Here is a 19,139-nt window from a genome sequence, read left to right as displayed (position 1 = left end):
ACTCGCCACCCTGCTGGCTGCTTGCCAGGCCTTTCCGCCAGCCACCCTGCTGGCCACTCACCACACCTCTCTGCCAACCACCTTGCTGGCCTCTCACCAAAATGTCTCCAGGGCCCATCATTTAACACAGCTCTCAGTGATGTCAGCTGTTAGTGGGCCTCACTGCTGGTGCGCACACTGAGCAGTCTCTTGCATCAGAGACACTGTCCCAAAGCAGGTCATACTTAGACCTAGGTATCAGTGATTTCAGCTCTGCAGCATGTAACAAGACTCTCAGTTGAGTCTAAATTAGCTCTGTTATTACACACTGGAGAGAGAGAAAGGGTCAAATGGTGTCTGGGACCCTTCAGTACGGCCCACACCACTGGGCACAAAAACCTGTCCCCATCCTCTCTCTACTCACTTGGCTTTGGAACCCATGTCCCTTGCCTAGTGAGTGCCATTCAGTTGGGACATGCCAAGTACAGTTCTCGTGTCCTTGAGTCATGCTGCCCTTGATTTCCTTTATTACATCTGCCCCAAAACCAAGGAGACTGGGGATCCCACACCAGCCAAAAGTGACCATTTGGACAATCAATCCCATTATGCTGAGCACCTAAGCAGGGTGGGTGTGCCCATGCAAATGAGATTAGCTAATGAAGTCGTCTTCCACAGCTCATCATTAGATGTAAGGGAGTGCTCATTCAGACTCTGCTTACACCATCATCAAGAAAAAGGGTCAGGAAAGGAAAAGCTGGTTTTGCAACTTGGTTGCATCCCTGACCACTTGGCTAATAGCCATTGAGGGACTTACCCTCCCAGAACTTATCTAATTCTTTTTGGAACCCAGTTATAATTTTGGTCTTCCCAGCATCCCCTCTGGCAATGAGTTCCACAGGTTGTCAGGGGATAAAAAACACTTCTGCAAATTGTTCATTGGTATCCATAAGGAGGTATATACTTTATTTTTTTTTCCAAATGTACACACCACTGAGAGTTTTGGATTTTAAAATATAAAAAAAGGACAACAAAACTTACATGTAGCTTGAACATATTTCTGTGCTGTCAGGTTTTTACTACAGCGGTAGCAAATACTAAATATTAACCGAGTACAAAAAAAGCAGATCTATAAATGATAATACAAAAGTTGCCATGTGGCTCCTAACATCAAAAATAAGAAGCAAAGAAAAATGGTTCACGTCTTTTTGTAAAGTTGTGATTATGGAACATGTCCTAAAACTGGTCTGGGGTTACAGCCAAGAACAGGGAGTCAGGTCACCTGGATTCTATTTCTAGCTCTGCAGCAGACTCACTGTGACCAAGCACATCACGTTGCTTCTCTGTGCCTCATATTGCAAACCAGTAACCGGGGAGTACTACTGGCTACCCGCTTTTGCAAACTCCTTCGAAATCTTCCAAAAAAGGTTCTATAAAAGTATGTCATTGCTTGATTTCCTCTCTCCACACAGGATATTTTTCTGGATTTATCTCTTGAGACTGCTGCAGCTTTTATAAAGAGCTGCAGACTTCACAAATATTGCTATATACTATGCAATGTGAAAGGATTCCAAACCTTTTATAGCAATATGTTCATGACCGCTCATACCTCAGCGTGAAGTGTGTTTTAAAAGCTTCTTACATTCCACAATACTTTGCAATTTGCGAGCATAGTACACAGGTCACTTGTAATATTTCGTAACAATTAGATTCTCTACAATGAGCAATATTCACTGCCTTCTCTTCTGTAACTTCAATCCTTTCTCTTACACTTCCTCCCCAACCACAATCTGTTAGCATCTGTGCTAACCTCATGTGGTTTGAAAAGTCCTCAGGCGAGGGACTTTATCTTCCTATATGTCCATAAAGCACCAGTAACACCTACAGCACTATATAACTAATGATACTCATGATAATTTTTTCCACTTTAAAGAATAAATAACCTAGAAGGCATTCAAAATAAAGCAAACGAAAGGAAAAACAACACACTGAGGGCAGGATTTTCAGAAGAGCTCAGTGATGGCTTAAGTCTGCTCCCACTCAATGGTAAAACTCCCACTGATGTCAGTGGGACCACAATGAGGGCAGTGCTGAGTGCTTTAGAACATCTCACCCTAAAACTTGAAAGGATAAATAGGTGAAGAAGCTGAAACTGGTTAGTTCAAAAGATTTTTGCAGATATTTGAGTAGGGAAAAGCAAACCTGGGAAATAATGAAAGGTGATTGAAACAGCTCAAAGATTTCTTGGTGATGAATACATCAGCACATTGTAGCATAAAGAAAAAATTCTCTACACAGATGACTGTCAAGAAATCACACACACCTCATTAACTCCTGGCTATCTTCACTGGCTCTTGTGCTGCGGTAAGATAAATAAGTACCAGAAATATTGTTCAGGGAGGAAAGACAGTATGGTCTAAATTAAAAATATTTACCTGGAACACATGCTATGGGGACCCATATGTATATAAAATGGGAGTTTGGAGTGGTTTGTTAAATCCTATCACTCTGAGAGCCTCATATTCCTCATGCAGTGTTCACTGGTCAACAGCAGTGGATGCTTCAAAACCAGGAGTGCTTCGAATTCACACTGCACTGAGGTCAGAACTGATTTAGCTATGGTGGAGCTAACGTGGCTGTATAGAACATGGCTGTCACTAGCAGTTTCTTTAGGCAGTGTGGAGCAGAATGTTTTTCTGACAACCACTCTAGGAAACCCCTCAAGTGTAGATTTATATTTTTCGCCCAGGTGGTGTTAAAGCCTGTCTACACGACAAATACAAATGAGTTGTGGGATTAGACTACAATATAGGTATAAATATAGCGTAGATTGAGCCTAGGGGACAGTTTCATAAAATCTCTCAGACCAAAAATCTCTGCCCACAATTGTCTGGAAAACTGGGCTCAAATCTTGCTAGTAACAGCCTTGTTTATACATCACTGTAGCTGGTATGGGTATAATCACAGAGGGCCCAGAGTCTAGCCTGGCATAAGCTAAATTTGTGAAGTGAACCTTGTTAACAGAACATGTCAAATGCCTTGGAACCATCAGAGTCCCATCTTTACTGTAACTCCATGCTAGAGGTCTAAGTTACAACACAGTAGTCCTCATAGCTAAAATATGTTTCACTCTTGCACTCTGGAAGGAGCATTATGTCAACTGTGCTCCAGTACGTGCTGCTGTCTCACTAGAGTCCAAGGCTCTGGCACAGGTAGGGTACACAGTTAAAACAAGGTTTCATCCCTGCAAGACTAAACTCTTTAAAAAAAACAGGTTAGAGAACCATGTGATGTAATGGAGTCCCCAAACATGGTGGGAATGGTGATGTAAACAGGACATATATAGACATGAGTAAGCTGGGTGGAGCACCACTGGAGGATGTCACTTGGGAAATAAACCATTTCTGGTCATTATTTCACTGTTTTCACTTAAAAGGACAATGATATATTGTCTCTCCGGACCCCATTGTTTTGTTGCTCTTTTATTGAAGGAACCAGTCCATGAGCATTTCCTGAGAAGGAGCACTTTCAAAAGCTTGAAAATACAATATTCTGTGTATTTTCAGACTCCTCTTTTATTCTGGATTGCTGCCAGAAAAAAAGTCCAAAGCAAGACGAGTCAGTTACTGTGGTGGTCTAAAAGCACACTGCGTGAGATTCTACTCAGCAATCTGCTGAATACTTCTTTAAATGAATATCCAATTCAGCTATGAGGCACACTCAGTTTTACATGTTTACTATGATGGTTAAAAATGGAAAACATGATCTTGAGAGGCCCAAAATTCTGTGTCATATGAAAGCACCATGGTTTCAAGAATGCTCTGCTTTTGTGACTACACATATGTATCCTGTTCACTACATACAGGATACACACTATATAGAAAAAACAGCATAGCAGGAGAAAGCCAGAACCGTGTGCCTGAATATAGCCAAGGACCCAAAAAAGTGCAACACCCTGCTTTAGCAACCAACCCCACCACCATAACCACCTCATCACACAGAAAGCTTGTTTTTTTCATTGTGTGCCTTTCTTTTTGAAAACCAAACCCTACCAGCTTGTAGTTCTTGAATACAAGCAGAGAAAACTGGCTCCCTCTCTTTTTTAAATTATAAATTGCATGTAATAATCAAACTAGGGAAGTGTTGAGAAAATGAACCAAATCATTTTAAAAAATTGGCTTATTAGGGTTCTTATCAGCCAGATCCTCCATGGCAGAAGTGGTGTCCTAGTTCAATGCATTCTCAGGTGACAGAGAGTAGCTGGAGCTCACTAATGTGACTTTTGGAGGTTCAGGGCTTTTGTTTGTGCCCAGAAATAACTGAAAGGTGTCAACATTTTGCTACTGGAAACCTAAATGAGGCCATATTAAATTATTAAATATGAGCATTATTTCTGCGTAAGACACCAGACATTTTTAGCAGCTGGCCCTTACATCTAGTGAGATAATTATGTGGACTTGGTTGATGATGTACAATGTATTATCTGAGTAGCATGACATTTTGGGCTGATCTCCACTTTACTAGGTGATGTTGTAATAATGTGTTTTCAATGTCCAAAATATTGCAAAGGAGTTCACTGAATGGATCAGGTCAAAAGAACATATGCATTAGGAGGAAGACCCTTCTTTCAGGGAGATATCTGGAAAATAAACAGTAACAATGAGAAAGGAAATACTCAAAAGTAACCTGATAAATATGTTGTGTGTGAAAGTTTGCTCTACTGTAGCAGTGATTCATTCAATGGGCACTCAAAGAAAGTCAAAAGAACTGCTCCATTTTGGATTTTTGACATGCTACAGCACCCAACTGTCCCTACAGAGGGTGGTTGGAGCATGGGAATAGCATACCGCAACCCCCAAATAAAGAATGGTCAGTTTTCACTGGCAGTACCACCTGCTGACTGTAAATGCAACACTAGACCCTCAATTTTACACTGTAAGAAAAACCCTCCAGAATAATGACACTAACTCACTTCACTGGGAAACAAGGTTGGAGGTTGATATTTTTAAAAAAACTGACAAGACAGACATTCCTTCTGTCTCCTTAGACAGCTGATTTTAAAAAGAAACAAAGCTTGTTGACATTTGGGATTTATAGCCGAGATACTGAACAAAATAGACCCAAAACACTGTAGAACTGGTAACAAGCACCTTTGACAGATAAAAGTACCTATGACTATAGGACACACTATGTTTTAAGTTTTTCAAAGCTGTCTGCCCACAGAGGAAATACAAATTCTGTATTAAAAAAGTCTTGTTTGTTATTCTTCAACAGTCCCCTCATTTGAAATTTGGCTCTTCCCCAGCAGTGCCCATAGCAACACTTGCTGATAACTCAGAAATGTGCAGCTAATTTGTGTGTGGTTTCAGCTCCTGAATGCCAGCAGCTGAACTGTACTCTTTCAAGAGCAACAGGCTTTATAAGGCCGTGTAATCCTGTTTATGTTAATTTTTTAGATGGCCATTGACGAGGGAAATACTTTTGTTAGAAGCTCAAATAAAGAATACAAAATCCTGGAGTGGAAAATTTCACCTTTCTGTTCACACCATTTCATCGACAAAACAAACATTGAGAAATGCAAGCAATAGTAAGCATGGCAAAAAATTTCTCTCCACTAAACCAAGAATAAATTAGTTTGTAACAAACTTTTTTTTTATGTCATAAAAATGGGTAGAAGGAAGAGTAGATTTTTTCTCTTTAGTCTATCTTGATATCCCTCCAGAGACACATAACAGGCATATTTCAAATTCACTCTTGTCTCCTATTGCAGGAAACAGTGAAGTAGCAGTTGGTATTTTCAGAATTCTGGAAAAGAAGAAAAGTATTGCAGTAATAATTTTCATTGGTTGAAGAAACAGGAATAAAGAAACAAAAGCTTTAACAAAATAAAGAGGCTCTGTAATGTTTCAGTGGTAGAAGTTTTTACCCTGAGCAAAATTAGATCAAATATTTAACTATACCATGTGCTACAAATAACATACACCTCTACTCCAATATAACGCGACCCGATATAACATGAATTCAGATATGACGCAGTAAAGCAGTGCTCCGGCAGATCAAAGCAAGTTCCATATAACGGGGTTTCACCTATAATCCGGTAAGATTTTTTGGCTCCCAAGGACAGAGTTATATCGGGGTAGAGGTGTATTTCCACTTAATACAAACCCTTTCTGTATATCCATTGGAAGTAAAAAACAAAACACACACACATATGCTAGTACTACTATGGGTTCTTGAAGAGTTGATATTTTGCAACAAAGAGTTCCATTGACTTAAAACTTGGTGCATAGAATTTTGGAACATTTTTGTTAAAGTGATTAAAAAAAAACCCAACAAGATGCATTTTCAACAAGAATTGATCAAGAAACTACAACAATATAAACATTTGTGGTTTTCAGATCAACTTTTAATCACCTTTCCAGGAGGATAACACAAATGATTCGCTAGTAGTGAAGACTAATTAAGAATAATCTCAACCCGTTTATATGGGGAGAAAGTCGTCAGCAAACGGATCTGGGGGAAATAGTGCATAGAAAGTGACAATCCCAACCCCAATATCTAACAACAATTAGGAAAACAAACAGAAATCTGGAGTGTATTAACAGCAGAATAAAGCACAACTCACAAGAGATAGTTATGGCAATGTCACAAGGTGGCTGGTGGGGTCACAAGTGAAGTACTGTGTTATAATTATTGATGAGGTAGCATCTACCACCCTCAATTTGTAATTGGATCCCATTGTGCTAGGTACTGTATACGGGATAAAGAAGATGGGGTATTTGTTAAATCTAACAGGTTGAAGGGGTGAGGACCGCTGTTGACTTGCTTTGTGTCACCTGTTCCTCGATTTAAATATACGTGAGCCCACAGTGAAAGGATAGGTAGGCTTTTTAGAAATTTAAATAAATATATTGGTGGAGTCATATTACAGGGATTCTAGTGAAGAATTAGGAAAGATTCAAAAGGGGCACAATCAAGAGTCACCGGGGTTATCATTATGTGGAAAGGTTATTAAAATGGGCTTAGAGGATGTAGCCCTGGCCCATTGAAGTCAATGGTAGGTCTGCCAGGCAGTGGGGCTACGATTTGGACATGACTGAACTTCTCAGGAGTAAAATTTCTAGAGGCTAACAGATACAAAAGAAGGGAACTGGGAATGGAATGTGTTGGGAAACATTTTGCTACACAGGCTGTAATTAATGCATACAATGCACTAACAAAGGCAGCGGATGACTCTACAATGTATTCTCAAGGAGTTATACAGGCAATTAAAAGACCCAAACATGACAAGTACATGCAGCAGCTGGGAGGGTAGAAAGACCATAACAGACTAAGTACAGTTTAGTTCGTCCCTCTCTTTCTCACACATACCCTGCTTTAACAATCTTTCTTCCTCACATGTTCTTGTCCCTAATTCTCCATCTCTCCCCAGGGTAGCAATGTAAGGAGAGTGTACAATCAGCAAAGGTTAGCAGTACAGTAATATTTGGATGTAAAATCAAGGGACAATTCTAAAAATGTGGATTTGTATACATGCAGATATAAGATTCTTCTGTTTTCTTAAGGGGGCTAAAAGTGTAGAAAAATGCTCCGTCCCCACCCATATTCAAAGGCCCATCGTGGCTGGGCAAAGGTAAACTGGATAAGTTCCTTCAAGATCCAGTCACACTGTGTTTATGATATTGCCAGGTAGTGACATGATGTACTTGCTTCTCCTTTCCCTGTGGCAAAAAGATAGTTTCTTCTACAGACCTGCAAATTCCTGCTGCCTAAAATGCAAGATTGGTATAGACTGGAAGGGGAATAAAGGTAAAGTTGGAAAGAAAGGGGAGGGGGAAGAATAACAAAAGGAGAAAAAAGAAAGAGATTTCAAGAATATCTTTTCCAGGTGACTATGTCTGAATGAATACAGGCTAAAACTCCTTTCAAACAGTTTTCTATTCTCTGCCATCAGGCAGTTGTAGTCTCCTGTTTTGTGCTTCCTTCTGGGTTTTATGCACCTCATAATGCCTTGCATAAGGTGACCTAGGTTAACAGCTCTTTAGAAAAGCTGCAGAAGTGTCACAGTATCAGTTCTTAATGCTGCAAAGCATCCTGCTTCACCTCAGCCCTGGAAGGAAGTGTAAAATGCAAGAACATGACTGATAGCTGGGGCCTTGCCTGGTTACCAGAACTCAAGGACAATGAAAGAATGAAAGTCTGGTAACTGGTAAGGGGAAGGTAGATACAGGAGACACTACATCTAGTTTCAGAGAGCTGGACCAAAAGACAAAGTGAAAAGGGATTCTTGTCACCCATAGCGTGGGATCCCTATAGCCTTCTCTTTCCCAGCATGGGTCTGGTTCTCAGATCTTATCAGATCCAGAGCACAAATAACCCAAGAGCTTGCTCTTCTTTTAGGTCCTCCAGCTGGCACAATTGCCTCTATTTAGCCCAATGCCACTGGCTGGTCTCCCTAAGAATCTCTGTAGTGAGGGTAGATACCTGTTGTAGAATCTCTGCTTCAGGAGCAAGTGTCAACTTTTCCCTGTTAAGTATCTCATTAAACAGTGGAGGTTGGGTGGGGCAATAATGAGTGATGAAGAATTATATAGTAGTGAGGAATTAGCTCATTCCCTTGAACGCTTGTTGCCAGATTTTTAAAGGCTTGGGTGTTTTTTAATGGTGCACGGTACTTTTTGCAAAGAAAGTGTGAAGTTGTCTTTTGAGTGTTGGCTGCATTTGATTGAAAAACATTTTCAGCCTTGACTTTTTTTTTCAATTAATTTTTTGGTTAGAATATACTCTAAAAATTCATACAAACTGCAAGCTACACCACAGTACACACCGTGGCTTGTACTATTCTGCAGAATCTTGTAAGAACTTTCACCAGCTTTCTTAACAGTATTGACAAGTAAAGCAGACTGATGGACTCCAAAGCTTAGCTCAGTATTAGCAAGGCACACCAGAGAATTGTTCTAGCAGCACAAACTTTGCCTATCTGAATATCCTTATAAAGCCTCATGAGGTTAAGCACGGTGCAGAGTGGGATACAGAATGCACATTAGCACAACTGTTCTCAGTTAGGCATGTGTGTTTATAATGAAACAGCTGTAGTTCTTGGACTAATCTCTGAATACTTTACAACTGCCACATCTTAGCTGGCAAAACACAATATTACTGTAATTTACATTATACACCATGACCACAACAGAAGTATTTCAATCAAACAGACAGAAAATTACTGTATCTGTCATCATATGAACACACCCACGCATACCTCCATGCAGTCCATCTGCCCTTGGGGCAGACTGCTTCAGTGCTGAGACCTTTCTCATGGGTGAAAAATGAACTCAGAGAATGATTCTTGACTAGGCTAATATAAGTCAGTTTATGATAGCACATATAATTTGTGGCGGGAAAAAAAATGAGAGCTCAAAATTGGGGGAAGGTTTTTTTTTTGTTTTTTTTTTAAATTCTGCCATTTCTCTTATTACCCTGGCTTTAGCTCTCCCACATTTTTTCCAGGTCCCTAGAAAGCCTAATGAACTTCTTATTCAGCTCTCAGCATTTTGGGAGTGAAGGGAAGATGCACAAAGACCTCACAGGGTAACAGTCTTTTTCTGAGGTGCTGAACGCCCATCGCTTTCACTGGAGTTAATCGGACCAGTGTATCCATAGCACTTCAGAAAACACTTATTAGGTGCCTAACTATAGGTACCTAAGTTGGAAAATCTAGGCCCATATTTTTCAACATATTATGGTCAAAATGTCTTCAGAATTCAAACTCACAGGGTTCTCTCCTCATGTGGTTGATTTTACCAGCACATCCTCAATGGATTCATAGCTTTAGTATTTTATGCTGGGATGCACGTGAATCTCAAGAACCTGATTTGAGTTTAATTTACTGGCATTTCCTTTTCAACCCCAAAAGATACCCAAGCTGATTAAAAAACCAAGTTCAATATTTTCACTTTGTATATTACTCCAGAGCAAAGTCCTTTATAGCTGGAAGGAGAGTTTCTTATTTGTTTTCTGACTATTGTTCTTGAAGATATATGTAGCAAAAAAACCCAACAAAAACCAACCAACCAACCAAAAAAACCCCCAAACTCTTTCTTGCCCTTTGGGTATGATGGCCTTTAACAAGGCTAAAAGTAGCAAACATGTTGGTTGAACCACTTCACTGAAGAAAGCACATGTGTCTGTATATAGGTCTTACCTTAGGATTCTGCTGTCATTTTAGATTGTTCAAAGAGGATCACATGCCACTTTCTGAGCAAATACCCATCTAGTTTATAGTGTTAATAATTCCTCCCAAAATAACAAGGTATGTACCAAGAAATACCATGCATAGAGCTACACAGCAGTAAAATAGCCAAAGGCACTTAGTACATAAGATAATTGTCGAAACCTATCATTTAACTTTCAGTCTAACCAGTTTTTGCTGAAATAGAAAGAACACAGGAAAATGTAACAGTCTGCTCTGACCAGATTGAAGGATACTATCTTATAGCATAGGCAAATGAACAGTTAATTTTGCTTTTTTTGGGGTACTTGGGGCACACTAAAATGAAGTAAACCTATTTATCCTAAATATAGGGCAGGCAAAGAATAGCTAGAATGTAGCATCACTGTGAAGAATCTGAGAGTTACCATGTATGATATACTGAATGAGTAACAGTAACAAAAAAGCCACATTAGTTGATTGTATACAGGGTTATGATGTCTAAAGAGAGGCAATTATTCTATACCACTTGGCATGTTCTAAGCCTCAACTGGAGTTCTGAATTCAGTTTTGGTAACCACTTTGATTTTAAAAGGATGGACAAGCTAGAGGAGGTTTAGAGTAAAAAGGATGAGGGGCTTGGAAAATGCACCTTCTCAGGAAAGATTAAAAGACCTGGATTTGAAAAGTGTGCAGAAAAACAAATGAGAAAAAAAAGGCTTTAAATACATACAATAAATATATTGTTTGCTGTGTCGTAGCCATATTGGTCCCAGGCTATGAGACAGACAAGGTGGGTGAGGTAATCTCTGTTATTGGACCAACTTCTGTTGGTGAGAGAGACAAGCTTTTGAGCTCCGCAGAGCTGTTCTTCAGGTCTGTGAAATGTAATCAGGTAGCTGTGACATGCTAATAACCTTTCCTACACCTGAGGAAGAGCTCTGTGGAGCCTGAAAGCTTATCCCCTCTTTCACCAACAGAAGTTGGTCCAATAAAAGAGATTACATCACCCACCTTGTCTCTCTCAAATATATTGTCATATGATAGAGAGGACAGGGATCAATTAGTCTCTATTTAAGAGGACAGAATGAAGAGTAATAATGGATTTATGATGGGGCAGATTTTTTTCTGGAAAATCTATTGGGAAAATCTATGTAACAACAAAAACAGGCTGTGAAAGGGAATCACCATCAGAAGCAATATGCGAGGTTAGACTAGACACATCTATTAGGGATGATTTCAGAAAATAAAAGCCCTGTTGTTTGGCCCTGTGGAAGGCCAGATGCTCACCTGGTATAGTTTGAAATAGCTCCATTAAAGACAATGGGCCAAGCCAATTTATACCAATTGAGGACTTAGTACCAGCCATTACCATATACCGATACAATATGATGCAATAATGAAATAAATATTTCCCAAACCTCAATACTGATTCCTTGATGTATCAATGACAAAACCTCTACTAATTTCTTACTCCTGGAAATAATTAGTAGTTTTGTAAAGTGAGAAAGAAAACAGCCCATTAAACACTGCTACACATAACCCACCTGAACTTGGATACCTCTCTCAAAACAACCCTTTAACTTGCTCTGTGTCTGGGTCAAGGTCAATGTCATAGAAGCAAGGCCTTGTAGGAAGTCCTGGCATGGTGCTCATCTGTGGGGACAATAAAATAAAGTTACACTCCTGCAACTGTAAGCGAATAATCACACTGTGCATATATACCTTTGATGAAGTGAAAGGCTAGATTGTTCTTCATGGACTCAACAACTACAGCTGCAATTTTTTTTAAAATGTCAAACCATCTGCTACTTCAATTTATTTTTTAAATCTGAGCCTATGAGACACAGGAAAGGGGAAAAATAAAAACTATTACAGTGTTTAAGGTTGTAAACTAGGAAGACGCAAGAATGACCTTCTTCACAAAATGCAGACACACTCTGGATTTCTTTGTGCCTCTGAGTATTTATCCATTTAAAGTTATGATACTAGGAATTTTGTAGATCAAAGTATAGGGCAATACTACGTGAATTCCCCTGGTACTACACACAAGTTAAACTGTGTGTCTTTGTGAATGAAAGCAGTACATGGCAAAGGAATTAGTCTTAACACCTTCATGACTATGGATACTTAATTAACACCAAGAGTGAACTGAGATAATTAAAATAAATTATGGGTGATTCCTAATTCATCATTTAGGAGTTCCCAGTTGTTGGGCTCCATGCATTTTTCCTGAGAGTTCCCAGCACCAAGAAGTTATAGAGCCTGCAATGAGCGCTACACTGCACTAAAGCAGTAACAGTTCTGGCAGAAGATCCAATCCCTATATGTTGGCTGAAATATAAAGCCACAAAAGCCCGATTAGTTTTAATTACGCATAATTAAGGCCCTGCTCCAGGATAGCACTTCAGCACATGCTTAACTTTAAATAATGGGAGTAGTCTCACATACTGCCTACTTCTAGCTTCACCTGGATTACATATGCTACTATTATTTATTATCTGTATTGCAGTAGCACCTTTCAAAAAATTGCTAAGTGACTTAGGAGCCCATTTTCATAAGTGTTATAGGCAGTTAGGAACTCTACATCTCATTATGCTTCTCAATTGCTTTTGAAAATAGAACTTAGGCTCCTAAATCACTTAAACACGTTTGAGAATTTTAATCCCTGTCAAAACATGCAATGAAGTAATGGCCCTTGCCCCAAGGAGCTTACAGTCTAACTAAGGCTACATCTACACTATGAGCTTGGGGTGCGATTCCCAGCTTGTGCAGACATACTCACTCTGAACTAGTGCACTAAGAACTGTAGTGTAGCCAAGGTCCGCAGGCTATCTGCCCTGATTACAAACCCGCCCACACCCTCCGGGTACATACTCAGTGTGGCTAGAACATGCTGCTGCCCGTGCTACCCTGGCTACACTATTATTTTTAGTATGCTAGCTCAGATGAGAGCTAGCAGGACTATATCTGTGGGAGCTGGGAATCACACACTTGGCTTGTAGTGGAGACGTAGCCTATATATGCTTAAAGTTTAGCATGTGCTCAAGTGTTGAGCCTATTTGCACCAAAATTTTATTAAAAACAAAAAAAATCTATGGACTTTTGAGGACCAGGATCTCAGCCAGGATAAATCAGCATAGGTCCACTAAAGCCAATGTTCAATCTGGCCCTGAGGGTCTCTCCTTAAAATCAATTTATGTATCTGCTAGGGAAATGACATTTTCTCTGGCCACAGTGAGAGCTGCACCATGCTGATGGGTCTCAGAAAAGGAAAACATATGCTTGCTATTTTAGCCCCAGAGAGCCAAATTTAATGGCCCCTCTCTGACTGGAGTTGTTTCTAGTTCTCTACAAGTCAACCTGTTTTAATGCATGTACAATGATCTAGTTAGCATTACCCACTGCTTTACACTGCAGCTGTGCTCTGAAATCTACTTTAGTATTACTATTACAATAGTGGAAAAGAAACAACAATATCCCTTAAAACTCCCTCACAGAAACTTAAATACTCATGTATATTATATAAAGCAACTCCACTTTCCCTCCTTGCGTTAATCCAAGGGGGAAAGGAGTTCAGTTTACATGGATTAGTGATATAGTCTGGTTTCTTCTAATCTAGACCAACTGCTGATGAGAAAAAAAACTTCAGACATTACATTTCCTTTTTTTTCCCCCCCTAAATAGTTTCAATTTAGTCATTTGTGGTCTTTTATTACATTACAGGGATATGAAACCCCGCTAGTTTGAATTAAACAGAGGCTCTTACTCAAAACACAGCATTGTGTAATTACATATGTACAGTAACTGCTCACTTAAAGTCGTCCCAGTTAACGTTGTTTCACTGTTACACTGCCAACCAACTAGGGAACATGCTCGTTTAAAGTTGTGCAGTGCTCCCCTCTAATGTCATTTGGCAGCCGCCTGCTTTGTCCACTGCTTGCAGGAAGAGCAGCCCGTTGCAGCTGGCTGGTGGGGGCTTGGAACCAGGGTGGACCAGCAGCCCCCCTATCAGCTCCCCGCTACCCTAAGTTCCCTGTGCTGCAGCCCTCCAGCAGGCTATCAATTGCCAGGCAGTTCAGCTGTCCCTCCCCCCACTGCCATGTGCTGCTCCTGCCCTCTGCCTTGGAGCTGCTCCCCGAGCCTCCAGCTTGCTGTGCGGGGGGAGGGGAGGCGGGCTAATGTCAGGGTGTCCCCCTCCCCCCTGCTCCCCACTTACCCCTTCTTCTCCACACAGAGCAGGGTGGGGACACAGACGGAGAGAGACAGAGAGAGCCTGGGGCAGCAGCTGCTGTCTCAACTTCCTGATCCACTTAAAAAGACAATGCACTTAAGAGTGGGTCAGCTTACTTAAAGGGGCAGTGTGCATTTCTCTCTCTCCCACACACACAAGGTGTGTGTCTGTCTCTGTCTGCTATGCTGTCTCCCCTCCCCTCCATTCCCACTGTCTTGTAGAATGAGAGGCTACATTAACAGTGTTAACCCTTGAGGGCTCAGCCAAGTGCTAGTTCATCATTTAGCACAGGGGTTCTCAAACTGGGGGTCGGGACCCATCAGGAGGTCATGAAGTTATTACATGGGGGGGTCGCAAGCTGTCAGCCTCCACCCCAAGCCCTGCTTTGCCTCCAGCATTTATAATGGTGTTAAATATATAAAAAGTATTTTTAATTTAGGGTAGGATGGGGTGGGGTGGGGGTGGCACTCAGAGGCTTGCTATGTGAAAGGGGTCACCAGTACAAAAGGTTGAGAACCACTGATTTAGCAGCAAGACATTCCCTGGGAAATATCCCACCCTCTTCCACCCTCTAACTTCACCACCTCAACCAAGCTTCACAATCATCATAGCTGTGAACAGTATTAAATTGTTTTAAATGTATACGGTGTGTATATCTATATAATATATAGTTTTTTGTCTGATGAAAAAAATTTCCCTGGAACCTAACCCCCTCCCCCCATTTACATTAATTCTTGTGGGGAAATTGGATTCGCTTAACATCGTTTCGCTTAAAGTTGCATTTTTCAGGAACATAACTACAATGTTAAGTGAGGAGTTACAGTATAATGTTGGCTTGGCTTCTTGGGGAATGCTGACACTGCAATCTCAGGTATGACTGCAGCGCTGATAGATGTACCGACACTAGCTTTACCTTGCTAGCACAGCCAAAGATAACAGTGTAGACATAACAGGACAGACTTCCGTGTGGATTAGCAATGCAAGTATGTATCTAGCATCTCTGGTTCAGCCCTTGCTACCACATTGACACTGCTGTTTTTAGCCATGCTAGAATGGGTATGTCTATCCATGCTGCAATCACTCCTCAGGTTGCAGCACAGACATACACTGGGCTAAAATCTGGGATATTGTCTTTTCTCTGGGGACCATATCTCGCAATTGCAGGGGATGCACTAATTGGGATAGCAGGTTTTTTCCCGTTTGTGACTTCTCAAACTGAAGGACTTACCTTGATATGAAATTGCCTTAATAAAATTTACAACATTACATGTATACACACCTCCCCTGAGACTTTGGTTTCTGGCTGAATTGGAGATGGCCTTGCTATAACCCAGAGAAAGTGAGCTCCCAAGTTCCCTATAACTTGTAAAGTAGATCTACAGATATGTACATCCAACCACATGGACAGTCTTCATTCCCTCTATATAAACATCACATCCTAACAGAAATAACATTCTTAAAATCACTGATTCTAAATTAAAGTCAAACATTTTTTTAATTAGTTAATACCGTGGGCCAGATTCTCTGCTCATATAAATCACTCAAAGGCCACTAAAGTCAATGGAGTGATGCTGATTTACACCAGTTGAGGATCAGTCGCTGTGCTTCTAATTCCTTGCAGAGTGACACCCAATATGATTTTCATTAACGGATGACAAACATTTAAACTTTCTGAAGCGTGAATTCCAAACACTTTAATATTAATGCAGGGGGCTGTAACTCTTCTGACACAGAGGAATGAAGTCAACACAAGGGAGTGATTTCAACTGAATTAAAATTCCTGCTGCATACAAAAGTATATTTTATCTAAATCACAGTACAGAAAACATCTTCTATCTCAGTGTATCACAGAGTAATACTGACATGCCTTGTGAGTTTCACCATTGCCCACAGTTCTGAATAGCAATGGTGAACCTGAGTAGATTCTCTGCTGTTGCCAGTTGTATGCACAAATGTAACACAGGACAGAATTTGGCCCTTTATCTTTACTACAGGGTCACAAAGGAGGAGATGGCTGGATGGTTTATGGGATTATTACTGAGTGATCCCCTCACTAGTGCTCCACTACTTTATGAAAATTAAAAGGAAATGATAGAAAGAAGGTTGCTCAGTAGATTGCAAAGCAGTGACAATAGGTTTGACAGGCTTACTTTCTGCATGGCTGCATATTCAGAAGCAAAGCTCCCTCCCCTCCCCTGCTTTCTACTTTCTCCCAAAAGAGTACAGGGTGGGATTAGTGTTTGTGAGTTTATAGACTGATCCCAAACCCAGCAGGTAGAACTCAGAAGCCCTCTGGAGGTAGTGGGAGCCTGGATCTTCATGTACAGAGGGTCTTGTTAATCTGCCACTGGTTGCTACACATGCTGTACCCTGCTCAGTGGATAAATAAAAGACTTCAGTCTCCAAGGCTTGTTCATCTTAAATAAGCACTAAATTGACACCAGTATTTTAAAGTAAAAAATAGAAGCAAATAATGGGCTTTGAAAGAGCAAATTCTCCTATGAAAAGAAATCACTTGGGTAATTAGCCAGTCTTCAGCAGGGAAAATGCACTGAAACAGCATATAAGAACTTCACACAGTGCCTTTCACGCACACCAGATCCTGATGTGTCTCACAGTTTACACATCATACACACACAGGGATCACTTCACCCACCACTGATATTCAGTGACCTCTACAATGTAATGTGGCTGCTAAGTAACACCACACAGCAAGGCTATAAAAACAGGTTGGGGTAAGTAGCCGTGAATGAGAATGTTATCCAAATGAAACTACAGGTGGAATTTAGGTAGGCAGAATAAAACTACCCAAACTAGAATCTAATGGCTATCACATCTTCTCTTGCCAAAACTGCAATGGAACTTCAATAACCACGGGTGGTGTGGACTTCAAGTTTAAACTCTTCATTCAATATATCTGAATGTTTTCTCCATCCAAGAAATCTCATCTACCAAGAATCCACACAGCTTTTAAACATATGCTAAGAAATGCAACAAGGGAATTGGGGGCAAGTTTGTAGGAACTCACTTAGATCAATAATTTCCAATAAGATATTTGCAATTCTCTACAAACCCCTGAAAGCTTTTTTGTAACTCTGCAGTACAGCCAATAATCCTTTAGAAAGATTTTGTGATAGGTGCAACACTTGCGTTGATGGCTACACTATTATGTGCACGTAGTTATAGTATTACACAAACAATGTGGTTTGGAGGAAAAAGCAATATGCTTTAAATATAAAAGTTATTGTGGGGATTATGTTAATAATTATACTTCTTGGAAACCAACACTGGCAAAAGTAAAGCATGATTTTAGTTGAAAAAGGTCTAATACAACCACTATCTGTCTTACGTATTTATGACGTTGGAGTTTCAAAAAGGTAGAAGGATACTTATGATTCCTTACAAGAGCAGGGTGTCAGTTATTCTTAAGGAAGCTTCATTAAGGCTGTTCTCAGAAATCTTGCTAATATTGAGCTATATCTCATTTTCCTTTTTGGGGAAGGGTGGTGAAAGTTCATTTAGAAAGTTGTGGTAGTAGCACTCTGGTAGTTTCTGCAAACCTCCGGTCTCCTCAATCCCAGTCAACCATGTTTTAGGCTTTGGTATTGGACAGAAAATGCTCTGGTTGAGTTTAATGATTAATTCTTAGTGATCACAGAAGATAAAAGGATTTTCAAAAGCCCTCAGCATCAGCCTAACTCTGCTATCACTGAAATCAAGGGGAGATTTACCATTGGTTCCCAGAGTGTCTTCTGCTGATTGTTATGGATGTGACAAGCAGCCTGTGATATCATTAACCGCCAGGTATTGCTGAGAAGCCTGCAATCACTAGAAGAGTCGGACTAACTCATGCTACATGGCCTCTGTTCCTTTCTTCATGAGAGGTCTCAGAGAGAATCTTTGAACAATTGCTTGTGGCACTTCTAGAATTGAATCCCACTGTCCGCTAGCGAAAATAACATTTTAAGCTATTTAAGTCTCAGATTAGTTACGTACGTGTGTTTGTTGGATATGTCCACTACAGATAATTTGTTATATTTGTAACAGATTTTATTCTTGCAATAATGTCTCAGAAAATTTAAACCACACATTAAATTATTGTTGACATACATATCTCTATAGAGGATACACTAGTTTCTTGCCAAGAACTGGTTGGAGGATTTTTTTTTATCAGTTTTTAAAAAGGACTTATTCCATAAAGAGGAATTTATTTGCTGACTTCCTTGGGTGCATATTATTAAATCAATATAATTGATCTAAACAGCTATTGTATATACAGGACTCGGCTTTGCTGTAGCTGTGAAGTTCAAAGACAGTCAATGACAATACAGGAAAAAGGATGAGCCATTTCTGATTCTCTTTTCCTCCATATTACTGGTATTTCACTTTTGCTCAGCATTGCTGTCACATGTGCTATACTATATGCTAAATAATACATATCAAAATCTCAGTCCACCTGCATTTTAGGTATTTCTAAAGTGCTTATTGCTACAACTGTTAGGGTATGGCTACACTTACGGTTTGCAGCGCTGGTCGTCCAGCTGTGTAGGAGCAGCGCTGGTGTGTGGCCACACTCACAGCTACCAGCGCTGGTGTGTGTGATTTGCAGCATTAGCAGCGCTGCTGGGAGTGATGCATTATGGGCAGCTATCCCAGCATTCAAGTGGCCGCAACGTGCTTTTCAAAAGAGGGGGGTGGAGTGGGGTCTAGTGTGACAGGGAG

At 40.4% G+C, this 19,139-nt stretch overlaps 1 protein-coding gene across 1 annotated transcript in view; it reads right to left on the bottom strand.

Moving 5' to 3' along the window:
- Nucleotides 1-919: 919 nt before the first annotated feature.
- Nucleotides 920-19,139, bottom strand: part of MTHFD1L (methylenetetrahydrofolate dehydrogenase (NADP+ dependent) 1 like) — a 229,604-nt gene continuing 211,384 nt past the window's right edge. Inside the window, exons 27-28 of the mRNA XM_045010255.1 lie at nt 11,731-11,839; nt 920-5,781 (exon numbers count right to left, since the gene is read on the bottom strand). Of these exons, the coding sequence (XP_044866190.1) occupies nt 11,750-11,839 (90 nt within the window). The 3' untranslated portion in view covers nt 920-5,781; nt 11,731-11,749. The remainder of the gene's footprint in view (nt 5,782-11,730; nt 11,840-19,139) is intronic.

This window comes from Mauremys mutica, chromosome 3, assembly GCF_020497125.1.
Source record: "Mauremys mutica isolate MM-2020 ecotype Southern chromosome 3, ASM2049712v1, whole genome shotgun sequence".
In the NCBI taxonomy this organism is placed as follows: Eukaryota; Metazoa; Chordata; order Testudines; family Geoemydidae; genus Mauremys; species Mauremys mutica.
This window is presented reverse-complemented; position numbering and strand designations above follow the sequence as displayed.